Consider the following 17285-nt stretch of genomic DNA (forward strand, 5'->3'; position numbering starts at 1 on the left):
CATGACAACTCCAGATATGGAACACAATAATTTGTATGATTTTCATATAAATGACTTCAATTTATCCATCCAAAAATATATGTCAAATTTGTTCGTTATTACAAAGGAGTCACATCCACGAAATAGGGTGTGCCTTTTGTGTTCTTGAAAACTAACAAGCTACTAGTACATGTAGAGGCAACCATTCATGGGCCCATACTAGTCAACAGACCAACCGGGCCAACTTGGAGGGCCGGACGGCCCAAAAAGGCCTCCTCCCCCTTTCACACGCCTGGAAACCTCCTCGCTTCCTCCCTCTCCGCATTTCTCTCCCCAAAATACCCCCCCGCCTTAAACCCTCCGCCGCCGCCGCCGCCGCCGGCCGCAGCTGGTCGCCGCCATGCGCCGCTTCGTCGGGGCCCTCCGCCCGCTCCGCACCCAAACCCTCAGCCCCATCCCGACGCCGCTCCGCGTCCTCTCCACCGCCTCGGCCTCCTCTTCCTCCGCCTCCGCCGCCGCCTCCTCGTCGGACTCCGACTCCGCCGCCGCCCCGGACGCCGACTTCGACAGCTCGGAGTTCGCGCTGCCGCCCTCGGGGCCGACGCCGCCGCCGCCGCCGCAGCAGGCGCGCAACCCGGTCTCCGCGCTCCGGAAGCTCCGGTTCGACCCCTCCCTCCGCGCGCGCGCCGACGAGGCGCTGTTCGGGAAGGAGAGGGGTGGGGTGGACGATGCGGTGGAGGAGGAGCGGTCGCGGGAGGTGGCGCTGGCCCTGCTCGAGGCCGCGCTCGAGCCGCCCGACGACGACTTGGGCCCCGGCGAGGTCAGGGAGGAGGACCAGATGTCGCTGTCCGTCGGCATCGTCGGCGCCCCCAACGCCGGCAAGTCCTCGCTCACAAACACCATGGTACGTGTGTTCACGCATTGAAAGAAAAAAAAATCGTGTGACATGGAAATGGTTTGGTTTAGCTCGTTGTAACATTTCTTAGAGGAGAGCATTAGGAGTTTGAAGTGCAGTTGTGTGTTTTGACACTTTATGAGTAAATTTCACAAAACTACATGTATTTTGCACAATTTATCACAAAACTACAGATTTAAGAGTTTGTTTCATAAAACTGCAGATTTAGTGTCTCCGTTTATCACAAAATTACAGGTACTTTGTACAATCTATATTTCTTTGTAGGTTTAACTGGATACATGCCATTATAAATTTGACGGTTTTAAAAAATACCATTACAATTCACTTATTTGGGCTAGTTCCATTACGACGTGCATATAGTTTGAAACATGCCATTACCTAGTTTGTGTTTGTATTATATAGTTTTCGTCCTTGCAAGAGAATGTCATGGTTTTTTGCTAAAATGCTTACAGAAGTTGTGTTGTTTTTGTAAATTAGTGGTGCTAATTAATTTCTGGACATTCCTATCAATCCCACATTCTCTCACTGATCCCTGCAACCTTGGATATTTGGTTAATTTATCCGGGTGAAAAATTCTAACTTCGTTAAACTTAGGTTTAGACTAATCAACAGAGAATAGGAGCGACCATCCTGAGCTCTCTCTTTCTCTACTACAAATACAAATGCTCCTGATCTAATCAAGCTGTAGTTTAGGTCAACCAGATATGTTGTCAGATACAATAAAAACTGGGTAAGCTAACCTGCCGAGGTTAAGATTAGCGAGGCAGTTAATATAACCCGAACCATTTTATAGAGACTGTTTCCAGTAAGGCTTAAATAATAAGGAATTTTGATTCTGTTCCCTGAGGCTACCGGTGTTCCTCTAGTTTGATGTTGAATTATTTTAGAAGGGCATGGCCATGAGTTGTTGCAAATCGTTGCCTCAATGGTAGTATCCTGTTCTGTATGAAAAGTTTAACGGAAGCGTGCAGTTGCCCAATTGCAGATTTGGGTTTTTATTACTACAATACCTAAACATCAATAAGTATACCATTTTCTCGGTCTGATTGGAATTCTTTTTTTGGAATTCTGTTGATGTAGTGGCTTCTTTGTGTTAAGTATAGTTTAGTAAGCGGGTAGACTTACCAGATGGCTGTTATGTGCTTCTGGCTAAGCATCATTGTAGAGACTAAATAGTTAATAGTAGCAAAGACGACAAATGTAAACTGTGCTTTTTGTTTAGGCCCTGGTCCTTTTCCTTGTAATTTTGGAACCTTTCCTCTCATTAACTAAATCAAATGGCAAGCCTGCCATTTCTTAACAAAAAAAAAAGAACTGGTTGTAGTGGAGCCTAATGTTCCATATTTATATTTTTGCTACAGGTTGGAACAAAAGTGGCTGCAGTGTCCCGCAAGACAAATACTACAACTCATGAAATTTTGGGCGTGCTGACAAAAGGGAAAACTCAAATAGTATGTTCTGTTACCCAATATCTGCTCGTGCTAGTATGAAGTGAATTCATGTTTTCAATTTTTGATGGTACCATTATGGATTTCTAAAAATCCTGTCTAACAATGCTTGTCTGTATTTCATTTGCAAATATTGAATTATGGACAACTAGATATGTGGGGCCCAAATGTCAGTGGGTGGTGGCGCTGAGACCACCACAAGAAATGTTTAAAGGAGTAAAGATGATGAATATATTACATATCATAAAACAGAGTACATTGTGATTTATTTCTACCATTGCTGATTACATTAAGAGATATGTTCAAATCAGTCATTGCAAGCACATTTGTGCCCCATGGCCTGATTGTATCTATTTCATAGATATCTAACTCAAAGTAATGGACTTTGTATTAAAAAACTGTGCTGATTGGTTTTGTCTGTAAACATTGTCAAATGCATGACTCGTAGTTAAGGAGCTGCTACAAAAATGGATGTCTATGGGTGTCGTCTACAAACTTTTCTTTAACTTTTAGTTGTTTTCACTGATAATATTATCTGCACTGCAGTGCTTTTTTGATACCCCAGGGCTCATGTTAGGCCACCATGGATTACCTCATAGGGATGTGACTGTTCGTGTAGAGAGTGCCTGGAGCTCAATTAACCTTTATGATTTGTTAATAGTCATGTTTGATGTCAACAGGCATCTTAAAACGTAAGCCTTGGCAAATATTTATTTTTATCCTTCCTTTCTTCAGTATTGTCTGTCAATCATTGAAATGCAGTTCTTATGAGACCATGATAAGCACACCTCTAATCAATTTCTTCGTTTGTACAGCCCTGACACACGAGTCGTCAAGTTAATCAAACGGTTGGGTGCTGAGGTAAACCCAAATCAGAAGCGTATATTATGCATGAATAAGGTTGACCTCGTGGAAGACAAAAAAGACTTGCTTAAAGTTTCAAAGGAATTTGAAGATCTTCCTGCATATGAAAGGTTCCCCTTAGTCTGCAGGAGTACTTGCATTGCCTTCCTACCATTTCATCTGCCTCATAAAACAATTTCATGGATTGTTAGGTACTTCATGGTATCTGGACTAAAAGGCAAAGGGGTCAAAGACCTTGTACAGTTCTTGATGGAACAGGTATTTTAGTTTATACCCAGCGGTTTTTAACCGTTGTAAATTATTCAATTGCGTGCTGTGACGTGGAACTTGGTTCTTATGATCAATACTGAAATCACGTCTATGCTATGTAGGCAGTGAGAAGACCATGGGACGAGGAACCAACTACAATGACTGAAGAGGTCATGAAAACCATCTCATTGGAGGTGGTGCGGGAGAAGATGCTGGATCACATTCACCAAGTAATTCTTGGACATATTGCTACTGTGTAATTGATACTATTTGATTCTGATGGAATTGTCTGCTAAGGTATGTTTGTATAAATGTATGCAGGAAATTCCTTATGTAATTGACCATCGTCTGATGGACTGGAAGGAGCTAAAAGACGGTTCTCTTAGGGTGGAACAACACTTCATTGCACCAAAGCAAAGCCAACGACAGATTCTTGTTGGAAAAAATGGCTCCAAAATCGGGTAACACATTCTCTTATGAAGAAACTGCTCTCCACCATCTTAAAATAAAAAAAACTGGTCACTGTGGCAGATGGCCAGGTGCCTTTTATAGAGTGCATTTGCAGTTCACTTCTCCAATCAAATTCATTCCGACAGTTATTCTTGTGCATGATTGATAAACTATAAATGTGTTATTCTCAATTTCAGGAGAATTGGTATTGAAGCCAATGAAGAATTGAGGTCCATATTCAAGCGAGACGTCCATCTGATCCTCCAAGTTAGAGTTGCTAAAAAGAGGAGTGCATGAACAGATTGCATTGCATTTGGTACAATCTCATGTTTTCAGCTATTAAGATGTTAGCGTTGCTTGAAAGGCTAGAAAACTAATATTTGAAAATTGCCAGCTATCTTTCATCGTAACATGGTTACTGAACTACAGCTTAGATTGTGACCATTCTGATAGTTTGTGTTCTTCTTGACTTTTAATAAACCATTATATTTTGTGATGCAGTGTATAGACAACCTTTTCCCAATTTGGGAACTCAACTGCAGGCATGCAGCGCATGCAGAATGCTCATTCATGCGACAGTATTAATCTGGCAGTGCCTGGATACGGCGTGTTCGATGACTATTTTGAATTGACAGCGCCTTCGCTGAATCAAGAGGCTAAAAATGCCCAAGCGTTCGAAGGATGAGCAGTGATTTTGGATGATGAACTGCTTAGTAAATTTTTTTTTGCAATGTTTCGGTTGTAAGGAAATGGCTTCTCAAATGTTGTGAGCTACACCCGGATATGTTGTATATCTGTACTAGACTACTGATGATATCGTTATTTTCTTTTTGTTTAAATAAGTTATGTCTTAGCCTGTATCCTTAAAGATGAATGATGCACTATTGCAATCTAATAGCAACTAACAAAGAAATACTATTATAAGCATTGTCTTCTCCAGAATGTTGCCTCAAGATAATCACAGAATTTCTAAGGCCATTCCCAACCCAAAACACTAGACATAGTTTCCTTAAACTTTATTATTCTATACTTAAATTTAATGCTACTTATCTCAGAGCAAGTCTAATAGTACAGCCCACTACTAGCTCCAATTCATCTATAGCCAATCAAATAGTTAATTCATACAATAGTTGATTGCTATACTATTAATATATGGTCCCACCTGTCATACACACAGTGTGTCTTGGAGTCCGTGCTGCAGCTGGCTATAGATCTGCAGCCCGCTTCTCTTCTCTCTCATCGTTTATCTCATTAAGATATGTTTAGAGCTGGCTATTAGCCTGCTATTGTACCTGCTCTCACATAATGTCTTGGATGTTGTGTAGAAACCATGTCTCATGTAAGACATGGTTTCTTTTCCTCATTTATTAACTTGCCACATCATTTTTCATCCTAGGTGACAGCTTATTTAATGCTATGGAGACTATCCTAATTATTGGGTTGGGAATATCCTAATGGAAGGAGTTACAAACAATCATGATTTTATTTGATTGCTGCATGTAAACAAACCGATATTGTTCCTCTGAGTGTGCGCGCGCGTGTATTATATACCACTTGATATTCCCCTTTTAAATAATTTTAAAAGGGTTCCTCTAACTACCATGGTGCGTAGATAAATAGTTTCTTCGGTTCTTATAGGCAACTAGCAGTAGACAAGTGCTACGCTGCTTGTGAACATAGAAGAGATCCAAATAAGGTCGTTAAATATTGAAGCAGTTAAGTAAGAATCTTATATTGAAGCTGTCAGTGCTTTGACATTTGCGAAACATAAGAAAATGTTACATTCCAATATGAGAAAAAAAAACCACTTGATACAGTATGGCTGAAAATTCTAAATCCTATATATGATGAATGGTCAAAGCTCTGTTGTTTCTCTGTATCACCACTTCGAAAATTTGGAAAGAGAACATCAGTATTGATGAACCGCACAACTGAGTATTTTTTTTGTCAAATAGACAAATGTATATGTTCCCAGTAAGTCACTAATTACCAACAAAGGAGCCAAATAGTTAAATTAGTACTGAATTGATTATCTTTCGTGCAAACTTCGAATATAAGGACAAATTTCAACACAAATTCTGAAACATTAATATAGCTTGACAGCATGTGACAACCAAGGAATTGCGAAAATATTTATGGTGTTATAACACAAGCGCGCCTTTAGGCACGTTGATTTTCTAGTTACTTATATTTCCTCCACAAAGGATGTTTATCTATTTTAGAGAATAATTTCTATATGGTTATTTGGAACAAAGGAACCGCTCTTTCAGAATACTTCGAAATTGCTTACTAGTGCCTTAAATCAGTGAAATTTTGTAGGATTTTTCACATGAGGTTTAACCTATTAGAAAATTTTTCCTGTGTATCTCTCTTTTTGATTCATATGTATTTCCTGTACTCCATCTAAATGGACATACCTGTAGCTTTTATATTTTGCCACCCATAAGTTTCGGATACTTTAAATTAGAGGACTTTTGGAGGAAAAAAAGAGGAATGCAGTTGAAAGGAATAATTCCAATATGAGTATGTCGACAGGTTATACTTGACCAAGGTATTTTAGGTACATAGAATGCTGCTGATACCAAGGTATCCTTCGTCCCTAAAAAAGTCTAATTCTAGCTTTAAACCTTGTCTTTTTTTCCGACAGAGTAGTATTAATAAGAGAGCAGGGGCAAAAATAGGACACTGTTGATACCAAGGTATGCAATAAGAGAGCAGGGGACAAGATTTTTATACAGTCCTCAATTGAGTTGTCGAAACTCCAAGAAAAGTCTAGAGAATACTAGCCAAACATCTGTGTGTTGTGATGGTTATTCAAAAATAGCCTAAAATATTCTTGGTTGAAATAAGATTCTTCGTCTTAAAAGACAAAAAGAAAAATGCCATAGTTAGTTTTTAGTTCAGAATGATGACTCCATCTGTGTTACCAAAATGCCTTTTTCATATGACTGTAAAATGTGTTATCATCTATAAATTGTGTTGTCTATCTCATTTTAAACTACAATAAAAACCTAAAAAGTTTAAAAGTTTTTATAATCAAGATTGCAAGAAGCAAATTAATAGGAAATTAAGAACTGTCTTGTAGAGAAGAGCAGCAAAACACTACTCCTACGTACACAACTACTCCACCCCAGTATAGGAAAAGCTGACAGAGCAATCATAAGTTATAACTCACTAGCCGAATGCCCGTGCTTTGCAAAGGAAATTAATAAAAAAACTTTTAAGCCTCAAATTTTAAAATAAAATTATTCTCATTGTAAAACCTTAAGATTACTTTTTCATCATTTTACACTTCACTTTAAAATATACTTTTCTTGTTTTGATGCCTTTTGGTTGGAAAGGGTTAAAAGTCCACATATCTCACTATTTGAGGGACCCACATCACGTGGTGGTGGGTGGTGGTAGATTTACCACTAACCACCACTGTCGGGGTCTTTTAAAGAAGTATATTATGGCCCACATGTCAGTGGTAGTGGTGGTTGGCAGACTCACCATCACCACCACTGTCTTTTAAAAAGTAGTATAGATATTTAATTGTGAATAATTTAAAAAATATACACCAAGATACAATTTATTATAGAAAGTTTATTTTCCATATTTACTTCAATTGTTGCATATTTTGTACTTTAATATAAATTATAGAAATAGTTTATTAATCCCTCAAACAAAAATTAGGGTGTGACATGGACAGAGTCTACTGAGGAGGAAGGCAAAGAGGCCGGTGGACTCGGACTGGAGGATTCTTAGTCTTATAGATTTCTTTTGGTGGTTGTCTATTAAATGATTTTTTTTCTTCAAATGTGTCAAATATTTCTTCTACATTTTATAAATTGATACAAAATGTTGATTTTATTGATAAAACACTAGAAAGAGCATTAATTAATATTTGTTTATGCAAGTAGCGAAATACTAAGAACCATTGTATCTAAAAGTATTTACATAAGCATGGTATAATATAGTGACTACACAACGACTGAGAGCTGCTCACGTTTGAAATACACATAATATTTTAAAATGAACGTGGGCCTTCAATTATGAATTGAATAAAATATCCTTTTAGCAACATGGATTCCATGTGCACACTTATTGGATATCACCGCATAATGCTAGCTAGCATGCATGAGCATATTACTAATATAAACCCAATCAATTTATCAATCGATCGGAGCTTAAGTGAAACAAATGTACGTAGTAAAGAACCAAAAATAAATATAGAGATATATGAAGAAAAATGCCATTGCGCATTTTATGTGGAAAGCACTGATCATTTTAAAGCTAGCTAGCATGAGCAGGCTAAAACATTGGGTTTGTTCATGCAAAACAAGTTCATCATTTGGGACCTTTGCTGCAGGGCCAAATCCAGATAATAGGGGCCCAGCCATCTACTATAATCCAAATTAGGCAATGTGTGGCTGAGCTCCCTGTTCACCTTCAACCTCTGTAGCAGGCAGGGAGCCACATCCTCCTCGAACTGCCTGATCGCTGTGGCATCGCAGCGTTGACGACGATGGCTACCGCTGGTGGCCACGGCGCATCGCCGCCTAAGCTTCTCTATGAAGGGCATGGCCACGGTGTAGGAGACTTCGTCCTAACCATCGTCGAATCCATGGGACGCCTTAGGTCTAGTATTGATCTCGTTTTTCTCCTAGAGCGTCACGTTGAACCGTGGATTTTCAATAGGGCGACGGTGAGAGGTGCGGCTACCGTCTGGTGAATTAAATAAGAAGAACATATATATGAACAAACATTAAATACCAGTCGAAATTTCATTCTAATAATAAGATTTAGTAGAATAAAGACTATAATTAATTATGGCTGAGATTTAGTCGAAATTATGGTTTGAAGCGCCCTTGCCGCCGCGGCTGCCTTCGCCGCGTCGACCATGTTCGGCACCTGCCCCGACGGAGCGGCTGGGGCCGAAGATGGCGGTTGCAGCACGGGTGCCGAAGCCGATGGTACTCCCCCATCTTCGGCGATGGGTGCCGAAGGCTCTGCTCCCTCCTCGGCTGCCATCGCCTCTCCTGCTTCACTCTCCTTGCGCTTTGCAACTTTCTCCTTCACGACCCTCTTCGCTCTCAGTGGTTTCGCTCGGAGGTCCCCACGGTCGGCGCCAGCTGTTGTCGAAACGACAACCGCATACGTTGAAAGACGTGGTTACTCAACAGTGGTTGGAAAACGGTAAAGTGTATTAAATTGAGAATTTTTTTGGGGATCCCCCCTTTACATGGCCCTAGGGGTCTATTTATAACCCTATTACAGATCCCCTATTAGGGTTTAGGTTTTACATGGGAATTTACATGGTTGCCCTTATGAAAGGGACATTTACATGGGTATATAGTGTCATTTGCATACATGGGCCTCTAATGGGCCTGGTGGGCGAATGCCGGCCCGAAGGTCGGCCAGAGCGGTCGGGATGGCGAAGTCACCCTCCTTCGGCAGGCACCCTTCGTCCAGGGTGTACAGTCTTCGCCATGGGGCTCCATCTTTTGCCGTCCTCGCTCCACTGTCTTTGCCATTTGGCTTCGTCGCCTTCGCCATGGGGCTTCGCCGCGATGAACTTAACACCTTGAGCCTGAATCCTGACTGGTCGCACGGTTTCGGCAGGCCTGGTCGAAGGGTCCCATGACATACCGCCAATAGAAACCACAGATTACAAAGGGAATAGTAGAACTCAATGACACCGACGAGACTGTAGTCGAGTTGGTTCGACTAGATCTCCCGGCGACTTAGCTCCTGTAGGCTCCGGCTCCATAGGCTGTGGTGGGTGTATTTCTTTTAGTGGTTGTCTATTAAATGATTTTTTTTTCTTCAAATGTGTCAAATACTTCTTCTACATTTTATAAATTGATACAAAATGTTGATTTTATTGATAAAACACTGGAAAGAGCATTAATTAATATTTGTTTATGCAAGATTGACTACACAACTGAGAGCTGCTCACGTTTGAAATACACATAATATTTTAAAATGAACGTGGGCCTTCAATTATGAATTGAATAAAATATCTTTTTAGCAACATGCATGGATTCCATGTCCACATTTATTGGATATCACTGCTGTCGACGGTGGATACCCGTAGACCGGATATAGAGGGTATTTGGGTCCGTTGGTACGAGGATCTACGTAGTACAACATCAAGGAAACAAAAGACAAGGATTATACTGGTTCGGGCCCCTTGACAGGTAATAGCCATACTCCAGTTGATATGGGACTATACGATGGAAACTACAGATTACAAAGGGAATAGCAGAACTCGATGATACTGACGAGACCGTAGTCGAGTTGGTTCGACTAGATCTCCCAGCAACTTAGCTCCTGCAGGCTCCGGCTCCGTAGGCTGTGGTGAGTGTATTGGCGGTGAAATTCGATGCCTTAGTCCTGCCCAGGGGGTCCCTTATATACCGCAGGTCCGTTGATCTCCAAGTAGGACTCGGAGATATCGGACCCCTCACGATATGGTAAAGACCCAGTCTTGTCCGAATAGAACTCCTTCCATCCGTAGATATCATCCCTATCATGTGATAGATTTCCGTAACGTATATGGGAACTATCCGTATACGAGCGGGTATACCGTATCAATATACAACGCACATCCAAGGGTAGAGGGTATACCTCATCCGTAACCCTGACAACCGCATAATGGTAGCATGCATGAGCATATTACTAATATAAATAATCCATGAAGCAATCAATTTATCAATCGATCGGAGCTTAAGTGAAACAAATGTAGTAAAGGACCAAAAACAAATATATAGATATGAGAAATACCATTGCGCATTTTATGTGGAAAGCATTAATTGATCATTTTAAAGCTAGCATAAGCACGCTAAAACATTGGGTTTGTTCATGCAAAACAAGTTCATCATTTGGGACCTTTGCTGCACGGCCAAATCCAGATAATAGGGGCCCAGCCATCTACTATAATCCAAATTAGACAATGTGTGGCTGAACTCCCTGTTCACCTTCAACCTCTCTAGCAGGCAGGGAGCCACATCCTCCTCAAACTGCCTGATCGCTGTGGCATCGCAGCGACGATGGCTACCGCCGGTGGCCACGGCGCATCGCCGCCTAAGCTTCTCTATGAAGGGCATGGCCACGGTGTAGGAGACTTCGTCACCATCGTCAAATCCATGGGACGCCTTAGGTCTAGTATTGATCTCGTTTTTCTCCCAGAGCGTCACGTTGAACCGTGGATTTTCAATAGGGCGACGGTGAGAGGTGCGGCAACCGTCTGGTGAATTAAATAAGAAGAACATATATATGAACAAACATTAAATACCAGTCGAAATTTCATTCTAATAATAAGACTTAGTAGAATAAAGACTATAATTAATTATGGCTGAGATTTAAATTATTGAAGGCGTGTGTACTTACCGAGTGCGCTGGGGATGGCGATAAGGCTGCCGGCGACGACGGAGAGCGGCGCGAAGAAGAGCCAGACGAGCATGAGAACGGCAACGTAGAGGGATAGACAGCGGCGTTGCATGGCCGCTAGCTGCATATATATGTGTACGTGTCGATCTTAATTAGTACGTGAGGAGGTAATTTGCTTGTAATTTATTTATGAACAACTAATAAGGCTTGTAATTTGCTTGGTTGCTAAGATCTGCATGTAAACGCGCGATCCGATCGGATCCAACTTAACAATAAACGGGAAGCAATTAAATTAATTTGTGCACTTATTATAAAAAAGTGTAATTAATTAAGCGACGAGACCGGCGCGGCGAGCCCGGGAACAGCGGCTTAGTGGCGGAAATGGAGGGCACCACGCGACGAGCGTGTGACGGCGATCGATCCTTACCAGCACAAACACGACGACGGACGGCAGCCGGCGGCGAGGTCCAAGCTCGATGGGCGGCCGGGGTTTGCCTCGGCGCTCGATCAGCAGAGATGACTCTATTTATAGGCCAAAGATCACGACGAGAGGGAACGTCAGCTACAGGCGGCGGAAACCCTAGGATTATCCCGAGCTTCGCGGGCTCGAGCGGCAGACGACGCGGATTAATTCGCTCCGATTCCTGAGGGAAAAGGTAGAGGAAAGATACACTCCCTCAGTCGCTAAATATTGGACACTGTTGATTTTTTAAAACACGTTTGATTGCTCGTCTTATTAAAAAAATTTAAGTAATAATTAATTTTTTTCCTGTCATTTGATTCATCGTTAAATATACTTTTATATATATATATATATATAGTTTTACATATTTCACAGAACTTTTTAATAGGACTTACGGTTAAACATGTGCTAAAAAAGTCAATAGTGTCGAATATTTAGAGACAGATGGAGTAATCTATGCTTTCTATAAAGTTAAAGCCACCTCAACATACAAATATGCCAACTCATCATCAACTAACAATAACTACTTATTAAATAACTCATGCAAACATCTAATATCATCCATAATTTATTTAATTCTACAAATCATCACATCTCTCATCATTTCCATAATATTTCATACTTAACGTGCATTCATCCATATATTCCGTATCAAAGCGAAGATATTATTTAGTTTGTTTCATGTTTACTACTAATAAATCCTACCTTTTCATTTCTTTTTTCCCTATCTTTCGCTTCTTCCGATACAAATCTTGGCTAACAACATAAATTTCATCTACAGTCCTCTACAAAGTCTATTAAATTTATTTCTCTTCAAATATGGCTTGACAAATCAATTTTATTTGTTGTTAATAATTAACATCGTACTTACTCCTTGCTTGATTGTTGAAAGATATAGATATTAGAAATTACTTAGTAATTCCCGCAGCAAAGCACGGGGAATCACCTAGCAATTAAGAATCAAAAGACCTCGACAAATTTGGAAAAGTATGCAAAGGGGAGGCCGGATTTGGCGGGACTGCTGCGGCGGCGCAACAACGGTTAGAGGTGGGAGACACACCTGACGCGTGGGACCGATGGGTCAGTGGGAGTGGCTAGCTGGTTGCGAGAGTAGATGGCTTTGGGGATTAAGGGCGAGAGAGAGAGAGAGAGAACGGCCCGTCAGGAGGAAAGAGAGGAGGAGGGCCAGATTCGGCCCGAAGTTGTGGGAGGGATTTTAATTGCTTTTATTTAAATAATCACTGAAATGATCTTTCTTATTATTAAAACTAGGTGATTCCCCACGCTTTGCTATAGGAATTAATAAGCAATTTTCAGTATACTATTTTCGACAATTTAGATAGTAGTTAAAAGAAGAAAATAATGAAACATGAGGGTTTATCAGTACTTATCATCAAACAAATGATTTAATGTGGAACGTATTGATAAGTATATGTTAAATATTATAAAAATGATAGATATATTTGTTAAAATATTGAAAATGATGTGAGGGGTGATGATTAGATATACTTGCATGTTGATTTGTAGATTTAAATAAATTATAGATGATGTTGTATGCTTGCATGAGGTTAAATACATAATTATTGCTAGTGGATGATGATGTGGTATGGTTACATGTTGAGTTTTAGAAGTTAGTGGACATCATAGTAAGATAAGATTAGCAATTAAGCTCTCAAAACTCTGAAAAAAATTTTAGAGGGTATGATTAACCATGGAGAATTTTTTTTAAAAAAAACACCAATACACAATGTATGAAGTAAAATTTTATTTCTCATATTTACTACACTTGGTACATTTATTGCACTTTATAATAAATTCTAGAAATAGTTTATTTATCTCTCAAACCGTAATTTGGGTGTGACATGGACAAAGTCTACCGAGGAGGAAGGCAAAGAGGCCGGTGGAATCGGCCTTGTGGATTCTTGGGTCTTATAGATTTCTTTTATTGGTTGTCTATTAAATGATTTATTCTTCAAACTAGATGATGCCCCGCGCTTTGCTGTGGGATATATGTTATATATTGGAGAAATAATGAAATGATTTGGATTAAAATATTATGAAAATGATTTGAGAATGATGATTTAGCATGTGTACGTTTAGTTTTAGAATGAAATAAATTATAGATATAATTACTATATGTTTGCATGTTGAGTTTTGTGTGCTTAATGGGTTGATGTGGCATGTATACATGTATACTAGGAGTGCTAATAAATACTATACTTGCATATTGAGTTTTAGTTGTTTATTGGGTATTAGTTTTATAGAAAGAAGGGATGTCTCAAATACTTCTTACATATTTATATATGGATTTGCTACAAAGATGTCGACACATTTTTTTGTTAATCTCAGTTAGTTTCTGTCCGTTTGATTGCTCCACTTACTGTCGACGTTTGATGTCGCAATTCCGGTATTTGCATAGTATGGGGATCGTTATACTAGGATATATGCGAGATTGTAGTAAAAGATGGTGATGAGGATTTTTATACACGTTTGGGCCCCTGAATTGTCAGGTAATAACCCTACATCCTGTTGGCCAAAGCCGGTCGTTGCTCTTATTCACCATAATTACACCAGTACAATATTTGGGGTAGCCTATCTAACTGTTGTCGATGTGGTGGTCTGAAGTGCTGACTCGTAGTCGACAATAGGTAGTCTTCCTCCTCGAATCCGTGCCCGGCGAGATCAGAGACAGCGCTAGATCCCTACAGCTGGCTTCCATAGGTACCGGATAGGGTCCTTCTAGGCATATCTCTGATGTTGATATCCGGCGGCTTGTCTTGGCGTATGTTGTGGCTTCTGTTGTCCCGTCCATTGTCCCGTCCAAGGTGGGTGTGTCCCCTCTCCTCCTAGGGGGTCTTGTATTTATACCCATAGGTGTCCCCTTGTCCAAGTAGAACTAGGGAAACCAATATGGATACAATCCGAGTAGTCCTTGTCGTTTCCATGTAGAACTCTAGTTGTCCTTCCTTATCCGGAACTCCCTCCATACCCGAGGTCAGTTTCCGTATAAGACATGGTATGTGGTGGGTCCTGCTGAGATTTAGTCAACTACTATTGGGTATGTGGTTCCATAACCCTGACACTTACAGATATAGATGTGAAAGACATCCGAACTTAACATTATATTTGTCAATTAAAGTGAACAATTCAAATCAAGTAGCAAGCATAATATAGAATCCAAAACCTCAAGTAAAGGATATTGGGGACATTGCCGGGTCTTTAGCTTGCCAGTCAACTTCAGTCTGAGATGTGCCCGTCAAACCACATGAAGGCGGCGACCAGATGTGTTACACATTCAGGACACTTGACATAACAGCTAAAGTTCTACGACATCCCAAATATCCTAAACTCTTACTCATGTGAAGCTAGTTCTTAGGATGTGCACTAGCTTCACACTTTCAACTTACGCAATGATACATAGAAGAAAATACAACTAAGATAATTAAAATTCAGATTACAACTACTTTAATTATACATAGACCGACCGGCCAAATAATTAGAGATATGCGGAAACTTGGCTACCCAAAACACAAGCAAACCAACTAGGGGATTGTCATCTTTTGAACCAAGTCCTAGAAGAAGTGGTCGAATAACACGCATCACTCAACTTAGACTAAGTATACAACGTGCAAAAATGGATATTCCAGTACAACAAGAATAAATATTGTCGGAGGGTGAACTCCACCAGGGAACCGTGAGGCCCCCCTTTTTTGGTTCGACCGGGGGCAGCGGGTGAGATTCGAGGATTCGGTGAGCGAAACTGTGTGATCTTAAGGGGGTCAGGCCCCTCCAAGACCATGAGATAAAAGGGGTTTATACAGGTTCGGGCTGCTAAGAAGCGTAATACCCTACTCCTGTGCTTGGTTGATTGTGTGTAGAACCCAAGTGCTTGAGGTTGCGAGACCCAAGTATGAGTCCGCTGAGAAGTTCCTCCTCCCCCTCCTGCTAGGCATGGTCCTCCTTTTATATTCTAAGGGGATACCACATATGCTGCGAGTGCTCTCTCGGGAGAAGGGAAAATATTCTCTATATTAATTACATGTCTTGTGCCTTAGCCCAGAAGCTATCTACACGTCGGCTGCTGCGTGGGGTCCATCAGATCATGTGAGGCGCCCTTATCATTCGCCATTTAATGGATGAGGACTTCCGGGTTCTCGTTCACACCAGAAAACGAGACCCCGGGTCAGTTCAGAGTGGTTGGACCAGCTCTGACCGGGGTAAGAGGCTATGAAGCCCCTCATCATTATGATGGGACGGGACGGAGCACGCCGCTCGCCGCCTGACACACTGACAGGGCGGGGGCACACAGTCGTCGTCCCATCGGTCATTTGACCGGTTACAGACCGGTCAGATATGTAGCACGCCACATTAAAAGCGGCGTGGCATGGCTGCATAGACCACTTTAAATGCAGATAAATGGGCGTTAGGCGCGCCCACCTAACCCTGTACACGTCAGCTGATACGTGGAGGGGGTCGGGGCAACTCGACCCCAAGCTGGGAGGAGGCAGCCGCCGCTTCACCCTGGGCTCGACCGCCCTCGGGGGGAGCCACGTGGATTTGGGGGCAGCCGCCGCTCCACCCTGGGCTCGACCCCCCTCGGGGGGAGCCACGTGGGTTTGGGCGCGGCCCGACCCCAAGCTGGGAGAGGGCAGCCGCCGCAACACCCCAGGCTCGACCCCCCTCGGGGGGAGCCACGTGAGCTTGGGGCGGCCTGACCCCAAGCTGGGAGGGGGCAGCCGCCGCGACACCCTGGGCTCGACCCCCCTCGGGGGGAGCCACGTGGGTTTGAGGGCGGCCTCCTCCCTCTAGCCGGGAGGGGGCAGCCGCCGCTCCACCCCGGGCTTGATCCCCCTCGGGAGGAGTCACGTGGGTTTGATGGCGGCCTCCTCCCTCTAGACGTGATTCCCCCGGGCTCATATCACTGACAAATACATTAAACAAAATTAAAGTACTGTCAAGAGCACTATGAAATCTACATACATGAAAAGCTCTAAGTCAAGGAAGGCTATTTGTTGTCTCAATTTTCAGCATAAAGCCAATTTCGGTTCACAAATATTTTGCAACGTATTTAAGGAAAACATTTGCAAAGAGTAAAGCATATTTATATAACATGGCATGGAGATCAATATAGATAATTATAAATCCTTACTACCCAACCGGTAGCAAGGCCACAACTCACACATATCATTGTCATTTCAAATCATTCATTTCCAAAAGCATTTGTAAAACATAAAAGTATACCTACATCACGACACTATGTTGCTCATGACCGTGAGCACGGCTAATCGATTAGTTTTCAGAACTCTGCAGAGTTTGTACAACGTTAACCATGAGATGTGAGTCGCTCTAGTTTGTCTGGTACCTGTCGGTACCACCACCACCCTACATGTTGAGTACGGTCTACAGGTCACAATGAAGCCTTTACATTATCTAATGCCTAGCCTTGCATCAGTGAAGGCAAGTGTGACTCCATCCTAGGCATATGACCTAGAATCATTAGGTGGTAGGCCCACGCCTTAAACCTAACACCGTGGCAGCGAAC

The 17285-nt window shown here is 41.8% G+C and overlaps 2 protein-coding genes across 2 annotated transcripts; one reads left to right on the forward strand and one right to left on the reverse strand.

The window, feature by feature from the left end:
• The first annotated feature begins 297 nt into the window (after positions 1–297).
• On the forward strand, positions 298–5088 carry LOC127781265 (GTP-binding protein ERG). The gene is made up of 9 exons (XM_052308200.1): positions 298–883; positions 2257–2346; positions 2890–3035; positions 3159–3317; positions 3399–3465; positions 3579–3686; positions 3778–3917; positions 4104–4222; positions 4408–5088. The coding sequence occupies exons 1-8, from the start codon at positions 380–382 to the stop codon at positions 4201–4203; spliced, it is 1314 nt and encodes a 437-aa protein (XP_052164160.1). The 5' UTR covers positions 298–379; the 3' UTR covers positions 4204–4222; positions 4408–5088.
• A 5529-nt stretch (positions 5089–10617) lies between these two features.
• On the reverse strand, positions 10618–11815 carry LOC127783211 (uncharacterized). Its single transcript, XM_052310445.1, has 3 exons — positions 11708–11815; positions 11281–11401; positions 10618–11137 (listed from the first exon to the last, which is right to left on the reverse strand). Exons 2-3 carry the CDS (start codon positions 11390–11392, stop codon positions 10719–10721), a joined length of 531 nt encoding a protein of 176 aa, XP_052166405.1. The 5' UTR covers positions 11393–11401; positions 11708–11815; the 3' UTR covers positions 10618–10718.
• Between the last annotated feature and the right edge of the window lie 5470 nt (positions 11816–17285).

The sequence above is a fragment of the Oryza glaberrima genome, chromosome 8, assembly GCF_000147395.1.
Source record: "Oryza glaberrima chromosome 8, OglaRS2, whole genome shotgun sequence".
NCBI lineage: Eukaryota > Viridiplantae > Streptophyta > Magnoliopsida > Poales > Poaceae > Oryza > Oryza glaberrima.